At 40.0% G+C, this 12,043-nt stretch overlaps 1 protein-coding gene across 2 annotated transcripts; it reads right to left on the bottom strand.

Moving 5' to 3' along the window:
• Positions 1-4,831: 4,831 nt before the first annotated feature.
• On the bottom strand, positions 4,832-11,154 carry neurod1 (neuronal differentiation 1). Of its 2 annotated transcripts, none has more exons than XM_067604487.1 (4): positions 10,942-11,154; positions 8,711-8,973; positions 7,253-7,482; positions 4,832-5,996 (listed from the first exon to the last, which is right to left on the bottom strand). In XM_067604487.1, the coding sequence occupies exons 2-4, from the start codon at positions 8,959-8,961 to the stop codon at positions 5,434-5,436; spliced, it is 1,044 nt and encodes a 347-aa protein (XP_067460588.1). In that variant the 5' UTR covers positions 8,962-8,973; positions 10,942-11,154; the 3' UTR covers positions 4,832-5,433. The 2 variants fall into 2 exon arrangements, with proteins under 2 accessions (XP_067460588.1, XP_067460587.1); XM_067604486.1 differs by lacking the exon at positions 10,942-11,154 and adding an exon at positions 10,361-10,485.
• Between the last annotated feature and the right edge of the window lie 889 nt (positions 11,155-12,043).

The following is a 12,043-nucleotide window of genomic DNA, read 5'->3' as shown; positions in this document are numbered from 1 at the left end:
TGTGTTACAAGCATGAGTTTGTTGGTTCCATTGGTTCAAGACGTGTGAAGGAAAAGCTCAGCATTTTCTTTCAAAGACTAAGAGGAAAAGGTTGATATAAATTTCATTTCTGTATGTCCAATACATACGTACCTGTAAAGACTCACTAATGAACATATTATATCTCAAATGTTCGTACACAAAGAGAAAATCCATAATGTGAGTTAGTAGTTTCAGGGGGAATTACATCCTGCGACTACTACAGAGTCTAGTGCAGTCCCTGTACACTACAAGTATACACTTTAGTATTTAAAGCCTTGTTGTCACATTGAGGTTGCTATGTTTGGTACCATTGTGCCTGTACAGAGACAAATAAGAAGAACTCCCGCACACTATCTCACCCACTGCTGCAACACCCATTAAATCACAAGGTTTCAGTCTGTCTGACCTTCATCAGTTATGTGTAGGCCTATAGAAAAATATTAAATCAGAAGGTCATAACATTACATTAAGTAGAAGTTCATCATTCAGTCTATTGTTAGACAGAGTCTGTAATAAGAATAACCAGAAGGCCTCTCTTGTACAGAGACTAAAACTAAAACATGCACACCGACCGTTTCTGGCAACCCCACTACAGCAGAGGCGCTGCACAGTACTACTGTGTGGATGAATAAACTGATGACCAAGCTATAATAAACTTATGACCAAATACCTGCATAACCAATGACATTCCCATCAGCAACACACAACACACTAAACTAAGATGGTGAATATGGTAACCATAACACTGGCTTAGCATCAGCATGTGAGTATTGTTACTGTGAGCATGTTAGCATGCTGACATTAGCATTTGACTCAGAGCACTGCTGTGCCACAGTACAGCCTCACAGAGCAGTTTTGTGCTATTTGAACACATTGTATTATTGTTGTGAATTTTAACAGAATCAGTGGAGGTATCTTCATGGGCACCTGTGAGTCCGTCCTACCTGTATTGTCCCTCTCTATTCTCCATTATTAATTATTCTCTCTCTTCTCGCACTGTACCTGATTATTTTAAAGCCTCCAGTCCAGCCTCTCCTTAAAAAACCCTCTATCAACCCTGCCCAGTAAGAGAATTATAGACCGATCTCCAAACTTCCTTTTCTATCCAAAATCCTTGAAAAAATTGTCACTGACCAACTCTGGAACCTGGTTGAGGATCATAGAATCTTTGATAAATTTCAATCTGGCTTTCATCACAAACACAGTACTGAGACAGCACTATTAAGAGTAACAAATGACATCCTCATGCACGCTGACAAAGGTGAATACTCCATTCTCATTCTTCTTGACTTAACTGCTGCATTTGATACCATCGACCATACCATCCTACTTGATCGATCGCATAACTGGTTTCATTCATACTCAACAAATAGATTTTTTAATGTCTGTGTTAATAATCGTGTATCCTCCTCCTTAGCTGCCCTCCAGCGTGGAGTCCCTCAGGGTTCCATCCTTGGGCCAATCCTGTTTTCATTGTACATGCTCCCTCAGGGTCAGTTGTTCAGCCGCTTTCATGAAATATCATATCACTGTTATGCCGATGATACTCAGATCTATATCTCTGCCAAACCCAATAACTTGAACAAACTGTCCTCTTTCCATGATTGTTTAGCTGCTACCAAAGAGTGGATGACCCGAAATTTTCTCCATCTAAACCCTGATAAAACTGAAGTGAAGCTGCTACTCAGTTTATTGTCCCACTTCACCCGAACATTAAATCCACTGCTAAGAATCTCGGTATCATCTTCGATAGTATATGACATTTGAACATCATGTTAATAAGCTTGTCCAGTCCTGTTTTCTTCAGTCAAGAAATACTATATTGACCCCTACCGTTCTTGAACAATTAATCCACACATTCATTTTCTCCAGGTTAGACTACTGTAACTCCCTCTACACCTGCCTCAGTCAGTCTTCTCAAAAACGTTTACAGTTCATCCAAAATACAGCAGCTAGACTTCTAACCAGAACTAGCTGTAGGTCCCACATTACCCCTCTTCTTGCATCCCTCCATTTGCTTCTGGTAAAATTCAGAATAAACTACAAGATCCTGCTGATTACATATGAAGCACTCCATGACCTCGCCCCTAGCTACACTTCTGAGCTCCTTGTTCCCAATTCCACTTTATGACCTTCAATCCTAAAATCTTCTATCTATCCCCCATTCAAACTGCAAATCAAAAGGTGACCGCGCATTTGCATTCTTAGCTCCAACTCTGTGGAATCATCTTCCACAATCTGTTAGATCGGCTGAATCCTGTTTTAAGTGATGCCTCAAAACCCATTTGTATTGGCAACTCTTTCTATAGACCTCCCTTCTTGTTCCCATGTCCTGCTTTATTTCATTTTGGTTGATTTCTCTCTGTGTCATGTTTGTCTGTTTCATTAATCTATCTGTTTCAATTTTGCATGTGTATGTGTCTGTGAAGCACTTTGTAACTGTGTCTTAAAAAGTGCCATATAAATGAAAGCTTACTTACTTACTTACTTACTTCTTCTTAATAAGGTTAGTTAGTATAGCACTGACCGTTGAAGGTGTCCTCATACATGGTTTTAACAGACACCTTTCCCTGGCTGTGCTATAAAGTCCATATATGAGCTATAACTCAAACACACACAGCATGTGTGTCGGTGACAGATGGATGAGTTTAAGCTGCATTAATCAGTGTTATGATCAGCCCACAGACTGAAGCACAAAACCTCTATCACTGCTAATACTACTATTAATACTGCTAATACTGCTCTGAGAGTACTCTGAGTGTAATGAGATGTGTCCACATGACATTGTACAAATAATCTCCAATAAAAAATACAAAGTTAATAGCTCAGCTTTTTTCAAGCAATTTAAATTTGGCGTTAGATCTCTACATGTATCTGTCCAGTATCTTGACATTAATTCAATTTAAAACATTTGAAAACACCATTTGAACAGGATGAATCTTAATGCTGCAGTCTGACTTTCTCTCATTGTTATTCCACTTTAAAGGGAAATTCTGGTATTTTTCAACCTGTGTTCCCTGGGTGTTTACCTAGTTCCCTGTGCAGTGAGCCATAATGCTGCTACAGATGTCTAGTTTCTGTGTTTACTTTCATTGTCAGACACTTATAATAGCAATTTGACTACATCAGTGGTAAAAACAAGCACTTTTAGTGGACATACTTTGACGGGCACAATTGTTCCCAAGTATTACATTGCAGCCTGTTTAACAGCTGCCAGCTGAAGCGCTCTCACTCTTTGTCCCCGTTAGTCACTTAGACCCAAAATGATGGCAATATATGGTCCATGTTAAAAGATATCGGAATTTCCCTTTAACAGACTAAATGGTGGGATACGGCCACCATATTGCTCCTGGTGACTGACACACACACACACACACACACACAGCAGGACAGCAGTGTGCATGGAGGGGTGCTCTCATGCATAAACGAGATCATTTTCATAAATTAAAATCTTGCCTGCAGAACGAACATCTGTGCCCTTCACACACACACACACACACACACACATATACCCACACACACACACACACACAGACAGAGTAATCCTAGGTTTGTCCTTCAGTCGGGTGATAATGGTGTTAACATGTTAACTGGGTTTTCTCTGTAAGGAGATACTGTATCTGTTTTCTCCTGATGTGTTTAGTCGCATACTTTAAATAACAGTGTTGTCATGTCATACAGAAACCTTTTATCCCCTCTTATGAAAGATTTGAGTCTTGAATCTGGTTTCAGCTGATTTTTTATGGTGTCTGCAGGTTTGTGAGCTGGTTGGTGAATCATCTTAAACTGGGCAGACACTGCACAATTTTATTAATCCTGTCATTGGCATTTATAATTTACACTAAATGTTTTATTCAACTGTTTTGCATGGTCAGAACATGACTTCTGCTAACATTGTACGGTTCGATCAGCCAGTCATGGTGTGGGTGCTGGAACTGAAGGTAAACTTGGTGACCTGATCTGTTTAATCCATTGACCACACTCCAATAAAGAGTACAATCATATTTCCAATGAAGTTTTATTTAAATGAGACAACCTTGTCTTCAAAAAAACCAAAAAAAACAGAAAGGCAGCATTACTTTGCAAAATTCTACTTTGATTGGAAAGCAAGAATTTTGGTCAACAAAAAAAATAGTGAAAAATATCCGTCACAGTTTCCCAGAACCTAAGGTGACGTCTTCAGATTCCTTGTTTAGTTCAACCAATGGTCCAAAACCAAAAGATATTCAGTATTTCATTGAAGACTATAAAAACAAATATTCACATTTGAAAGGCTTGCTTTAAAAATGACTCAAAGGATTGATCGATTACCAGAATAAGCGCAGATCAATTTTCTATCAATCAACTTGTTGATCAATCATTTCATCTCTATACCAGAAATCCATCCACTCGTCCAACAGCCACATCGATGATCATCCAGGCAATTAATCAGGCATTCCAACCCCACATACTGAACATCAAATGGAAATTCAGCTGACTCTGATTAGTCAGGTTCAACCCATTTGGGGTTAAATTTGGCTTTGTCCACTCTAAAACCATGGTATGACCAAACCTGGAGAGGTTATATGTGACACTGACAACATATTGTGTTTACTAACTGACATTGTTCAGTTTTTATTATCTGTTTCTATCTTTTATGTATGAATGTCTTTTTAGATGGTATGAATAAAGTTTAATTTGAAGTGAATTTGACCAAAATGAACTGAAAGAGACTGCTTACAGCCTCAGTAATAAAGATGAACTGGACTAGATGGAGGTGTCTTGTTGTTTTGTCGTTGCAGCAGCAGATGAACAAACTCTCGCAGGTGAATCACATTGAAATCCTTTTAATAAAAGGCATTTATAAACATCTATGTTATAAAATATGAACAAGAGTCACATGAAATGTTAACAGAACGCTACAGGAACGTTATAAAAAGCAAAAAGTAAAAACAGCATGAACAACATGAACACTTCGGCCCAACACCGGTCCAATGCTGGCCCAACACTGCCGCACACACTGACCCAAAAATAGAGAAATCTTTCAACATTTGGAATTATCAGCTGAGCGTCGCTCAGGTTTTAAGAAAATTGCATAGTTTCCTCCAGATTATTGCTTATTGATTGTTGATTAATTTTAAGTGATAATACGGATAATAACGAGACATTCAGAGAGCGTCTCCCGCAGGATGAAGCGCTACAAAGAAGGTTACATCATCAATGTGACATCATCATCAACGTCACTGTCCTCGTGACCAAAGTGAGGAAGTCATAGAGCCTGATGCAGACAGAAAGAAGACAAGACAGAAGAAAAGAAAGAAAGACAGCTATGAAACAACAGAAATACACAGAACTGTCTGTCTCTCCATATAACGGTCTCTCTGTCCGTCTCTCTGTCTCCATCAGCCTCTGAGTCCTTCGTCCTCCTCTTCCTCAGGAATCGTGGAAGATGGCGTTCAGCTGGGCATTCATCAGCCGCTCATGGTGTGAGTGTCCATCAAAGCCCATCAGCCCGTCCACCTGCAGTTCCCCGCACCGGGGGTTGGACCCCCCACCGCCATAGATGGCAACGTGTCCCCCACCTCCTCCCCCTCCGTAGTGCACGCTAAAGGAGAAACCCTTGTCGTAGTCGGAGGCTGTGACGGCCTCGTGTTTGAAGGACGAGGAGAAGTTCCCGTTGATGCTGAGAGGTGGGCTGAGGGGCGGGTCAAACGCTGGGCCATCCGACACCAGGACACCATCAAAGAAGGGCTCCAGCGGGCCATAGGGCTGACCTTTGACCTGGTGGAAGATGTGGGAGGGCTCCATGGTGCCGTAGGGCGGGCTGGGCAGGCCGGCCGTCAGCCCAGGGCTCTGGTAGGAGAAGTGTCCAGGATAGGCAGCGGCGCCGGTAGGGGGAAGGTGAGTGGGCAGGTCAGGCGTCTGCTCAGGCAGGAAGGTCCGAGGGTTCAGCTGCAGGCAGCCTGCTACCAGGTTGGTGGTTGGCTGAGACAGACCTGAGAACAGAAAGACAACATTCAGTCAATACTGATCAATACATACAATGCCTTTTAATACCTGCCACTAAACACTACTACTGTTAGTAGTTGTTAATGACTGTCAATAAGTGTAATAGATATTAGTGCGATTGTATTAAATTGGTATATCAATTAAAATATGAATAGCTGTTAATACCTGCTTATTTTTGTCAATAGGTTTTCATACCCTATTAAAAATAGTAATACATGTTAATAATTGTTAATATATTTTAATATCTGTTAATAAATGTACATGTTAATAGAGAAAGTCTGAGCTGAAATATGGTTGCAAAGCTTCATCAGAGGACCATAAATTTAAAAAATCTACTTTAAAGCCACTCAGGCTCAAAGCTCTAGTCAGACAAAGAGAGAAGATAAAAACCATCAAAGGGAAAAGACAGTCTTACACCTGTCAGTGATCATGCCCAGCACTAACCCTGACAACACGTGTTTACCTGCAAACTGTTAAACACAGTTTAATGAGCCGGAGCAGCATGAGCTCAACTCATAAAAACCTCCAGTCCACGAAACACACTCAGCTGTGACATCACCATGTGAAATATTTTATGGCTTTATGGTTTATATAGAAATATCTAACCAAATATAATTAAAATTGGATTTTGGGTGGATTTTTAGAGATAATCATTGATGTTTGGTACATATATGTGACATATCTGGATGTTTGTTTTTTATACATCAAACAAAATATAAATGTGACTAAAATCAATTTGGCCAGACCTTAGCCCTGCAATACTGGACAAAAACTGAGCCAATTATAACTGTGCCATTTCACTTTCAATAAAGCACAGTTTTAAGGACATCCCAAGAAATCTTATGAGAACATGTTGCTTCATTAAGGAGGAGAATGCAACCTCCACACTAATGTCCACTGAAAAAGCTCACAACTAAAAATAAGTTTTATGTCATTTTCTTTTTTCTCTCGTATTAAAAAAATTTTGGTTCCGGTTTTTACATTCAAGATACACTGTATACTCCCTGATTTTAGGACCCAGTAGCATCCCTAACTATGGTTGTAGGGGGTGCTACTGTTAGCAAAATCAGAGAGTATCAAATTTTGGTGGGTTTTACTGACACTTCAGTGTTAAAAAGCCCTCCTGGAGGACACATGGACATGATTTTCCCTTCACATGAATTTTGTTGAATCACACATCAGGCCCCAGACTGAGTCAGGGTCTTGGTTGACCCAGTCCAGTCTGTTGTAAGGTGATGCTGACCTTTGCAGAGCGCCTGGACGAAGCTCATGAGATCAGGCGCCTTGCCAGAGCGCAGGATCTCGCTCAGGGCCCAGATGTAGTTCTTGGCGAGGCGGAGCGTCTCGATCTTGGACAGTTTCTGGGTTTTGGAGTAACAGGGGACGACTTTCCGCAGACTCTCCAGAGCGTCGTTCAGCCCGTGCATGCGATTCCTCTCCCGAGCGTTGGCTTTCATTCGACGGACTTTAAACCTGCAGAAACACAGAGCAGATTAGATAGAAATAATCACATCTGTAACATCCTAATATTGTTCACCAGTATCCAGGAATCACTTGTGAGTAAGTGTATGTGCAGATACAGTATTTGTCTGCAACTGGGAGTTATTAGCATGTAGCATGTCGAATAAAGATGAATCTTTAGAATCTTTATCAAGATTTTAGGTAACCTCAACATTAATTTAACTGAACCGTCCGTCAGCGGATTCACACTGCAGAAAAAAATTAATCACTTGTATTTCTGAATTTCCAGAACTGTAAAATAACAAGTTGAACTCATATCAAGACCAGATAAAAATAGATTTGCTTGGTGAAATGTAAGCATGCAGACGCAGCTAACTTCTTACAAAAACACCACTGTTTCTGAAACGGAAGCATCGACTGCTAGCAACATTAGCATTGTAGCTTGTAGGTTTTTCAAAGTCAGTCTGCCAAGTAATCAGAAGACATGATGGTGGTGCTGTTTAGTACAGCACCACCTGAGGGGTAAATCACTACACCACCCAACTCAGCAAGTGCAGCATAAGCCACCCTTGTTTTCTGCTGTGATGTAAATACACCTTAAAGCTGCAGGCTGGAAAAACTAAACAATGAGCTGAAAGATGCTGTAAAGCTCTGCAGAGCCGGGTGATAACTCTCTGTGGGTTTGTTATGATTGACCTCTTTCACATAAAAGTATTCCTGTTGATTAGCCGTATTCAGTTTTGGTAAGATTTTATGTCCCATTAGAGGCAGGGCCTACAATGCAACAAAAACCAGCCACATGGCATAGTGAGGCATCACATCAGGCACATCATAAAGACAGAAGTGAGAGTTCGGGAGGCTAGCAGGGGAGTCTGGGGAGTGAATGTGATCAAATTGCTGTTTCTCTGGAAAGTTGATGCAAGAAGATGCTGGGAAAATAGGACAGTGGTGCATCCTGATATGTCAGTGCACATTGATGTTGGTGTGTGATGATAATGTCAGTCCAGTCAGCACTTTGGTCCACAGTGAAATATCTCAACAAGTGATTTCCATGAAATTTACTGATGCATTCTTGCTCTCCAGATGATAAATCCTATAATTTTGGTAACCTCTCCTGACTTTCCCTCTAGTGCCACCCTCAGGACAAACTTTGAAAATACTATGTGTGTTTTTTTTTTTTTTATAAATCAGAACAAATTTTTCAAATGTCAGCTGAGGAAAAAGAAAACAATATCCACACCTCTGCATGCGAGCCTTCGTCATCTTCTTCTTCTTCGGCCCTCGCCTCTTGGGTTTGCTCTCCCCATCCTCCTCCTCCTCCTCTTCCTCCTCTTCTTCTTCTTCCTCTTCGTCCTCCAGACGGTGGAAATGATTCTCCTCCTCCTCTCCTCCTGCTCCTCCTCGCTCTAATTCTCCTTCCGTGGGGCTGAGCAGCTCCTGTTGATCCTCCGACTCCACTGACACCGGCTCCTCCCGCACAGACCTGGTCATGATGCTGATTCTCTGTCAGAGAAGAGATATGTTCATTAGAAAACAATAAAGCACTCCTGCATAGAGTTTATTATGGCATTATTCTCTGTATAGACAAACCTAGTAGTAAATAGATTCCTGATTGTGATCTGTAACATATTCTCTCAGCTGTTATTAAGGTTTTGGTAAATTATTCACAAGTTATAAATAACAACCGCATTTATAATTTTTCATATTTTGATGAGGGGGTGGTATTGACTTTCATATAAACATTTTATATCATATCTTACAGTGACAGCATATTTTATTGTAACTTGAATTTATTTTTTTGTAATTAAACTTAAATTAAAAAATAAAAATAAAATTGTGTCAGTTAAAAGGAAAATGTCTGAACTTTTTGCTCCAAAATCGTTTTTTAAATTTAGGTTGTTGTAGATTTTGCAATATTATAATTTAAAATTTAGTCCACACATTTATGTGCTTCTATAATAATGATAAGATTTATTCCCCTGAGAGCAGACCTGGAGTTCTTTGTTCATTTCTCTGTGTTCACTTTATGTTTTCCAGCCTGATTTACTCATGTGTATTGCCATTGCAATAAAATAGAGCATAAATACATTTTTTTAAAAATCTAATAGAGCTGCTGTGATTCCTAACTTGTGTGAAATTTTAAAAAAAAGAGAGAAAAAGAGCTGATTAAGCTGTTTAAATGAAAAATGAGAATTTACGAGCTGTAATTCTGATTGATCATCGTAATCTAAAAACATTTTCTTAATATGTGTAAGGTTGTATTAGCGGGTTGACAGAGTGAGATGGTCCTTGTGTGTTTGCAGTGAAATAGAAGCAGCTTCAGTCTGTTGAGGATGACTCTGTGTGACCAGCGAGAATATTCAAACGTCCCGCAGAGTCCCGTTATGTTAGTTTTCTTTATAGAGGATAAAAACACACATTTTTCTGCACAGGGCTTTAAAATCTTGTTAGATATTTGAAATTTAGTTTGATATTTACCTGTTAGAAAATCACAACACTGTCGGAAAAATAGAAAATTTAGAGACAAACTGCGTCAGATCAGAGAAACGGTATCATCTCTTTATTTAGTTCAACTCTTCAAATCTGCGTCTTCCTTCATTGAAATTCAAAGTTTTTATCTGTTTAAAAGACGTCAAAATGTCAGATAAAAATTCTGTAAAAGTGAAAGAAAATCTGTTGTTTTTACGTAAAAGTTTTATGAATGATTTCTGACAATGTTTTCTATACCAGCAGAGAAAATCCTCAAAACTGAAGCAGAAGATTTGATGCCGTCATATAAGACACCGATAAAACCACCGTTTATTAAAGAAGTGAGCTAAAAGCTTTTCAAATAATACTAATAATACTAATATGCTAATAACAATAGTGATATTAGGATAATTGACCCTACGCTGACGAAGCCAAACGAAATCCGTTTTTCTTTCATTCCAGTTTTCCACTGTCTGGTCCCGAGGATTTAACAGACAGACAGACAGACAGACAGACAGGTGGAGGTGAGACAAGTGGGGGTAAGCGGACACACCAGACTAACACAAATAAACAAAATAAAACAAACATTCAAAAAAATGTATTAAAAAAAGTGATGGAGAAGAAGGATGTTTGAGTTAAAACCTGCTGAGCGGCTGAGAGCAGACGGCTAACAAATGAAATAATGAAATTAAAAATAAATAAATAAAATAAAATGAAAATATAAACACTCATCAGATTATTTAAAAAATGATTCTTGTTTTATTTGAGACGCAACTGATTCAGTGTGATACAGATGAGACACATTATTCAGTTATTGAATCACTGTTGATGACTCTCAGTTCAATTTGCATTAATAGATTATTAATTTGGTAGAAATGAGCTTTTAATGATCAGATTTATCAGCCTGAATGTTACATTAAATATTAAATATCTGAGGAACCAGTCAGAGGAGGAATTCATCAAACAGATGTTGGTTATTAATTTTTTTTTTAAAAAACCTACCTGTTGTGATGAGGCGCTGTCCGTCAGATCGCAGGCATTCCGCGCGCTCTGTGTGCGTGACTGTGCGTGACTGTGCGTGATCTGCTCTGAGCTGTCTGAGGTGTGTGTGTGGAGTGATGCAGCTTTTATACTCAGAACGCACAGTATGGCGGTGATGGTGGGGGTTAATTAGCATATCGAGGCCCCACCCTCCCGGCACGCGCCATATGGTGCGTACGTCATTAAAACGGCCCCGGGGATCACGTGACAAATCTTCCATTTGTATCAGCCAAAGATTCTCTCTCTCTCTCTCTCTCTCTCTCTCTCTCTCTCTCTCTCTCTCTCTCTCTCTCTCTCTCTCTCTCTGAGGAAAGTTGTCCATCTGTCACCTCATGCACACACGCATGCGCGCACACACAAACATCAAGATGAAGGTGTGTTGTGTGTGTTGCTTATGTTTGAGTGGGTCTACATATGTAAAGTTTTACAATAAATGATTTTGTATTTGAAGAAGAAGAAGACGATGATGATATCTATGTCAGATCAGGAAATTTAAAAAAAAAAAAAGTGTGATCTAGATATTTCAGGGCCGGACTCACAGGGGCTGCAGCTCGGCCCCTGGAGGTGAGGAGGGACCCACAGAGAAGAGGGAGAGGAGATGACTTAGTTGAGAGTTGCAGTAAGGCAGTGATTGGTCAGCTGTGTGGAGGTGAGAGAGGAGCCAGGGTTTGAACTTCTCTCTCCTTTTTCATTCATCACAAAACTATTTCTGTCACTTTTTAATGTGAACTGCCTTCGGTCACATGTCTGGAAATGTGCACTGTTATTCATGTAGCCTGTTAGCTATATCTACTGCATGTTTGAAAAAGTCAACAGATACTGAAGAAGAGTTGGAGGAACCCGGTGGGGCAGGGCTTATGGTTCATCATAGTGGTCCACTGAGTCAGACTGCCCGCATCAGCTCTGACCAGTAGGAGAGAAGCAGTGGACTTTGGACCCGGCTGTTCTCCAGTGAAGAGGTTGCTATGGTAATGATAAAGCAGTTGCTAGGAGGTTACCTGGCAACTTTAGAGGACTGGTGTGTCTGTCCATCAGTGTGGATCTTCTGACAGCTAATGGTTAA

This window comes from Thunnus thynnus, chromosome 11 (assembly GCF_963924715.1).
Source record: "Thunnus thynnus chromosome 11, fThuThy2.1, whole genome shotgun sequence".
NCBI classification, from domain to species: Eukaryota; Metazoa; Chordata; class Actinopteri; order Scombriformes; family Scombridae; genus Thunnus; species Thunnus thynnus.
This window is presented reverse-complemented; position numbering and strand designations above follow the sequence as displayed.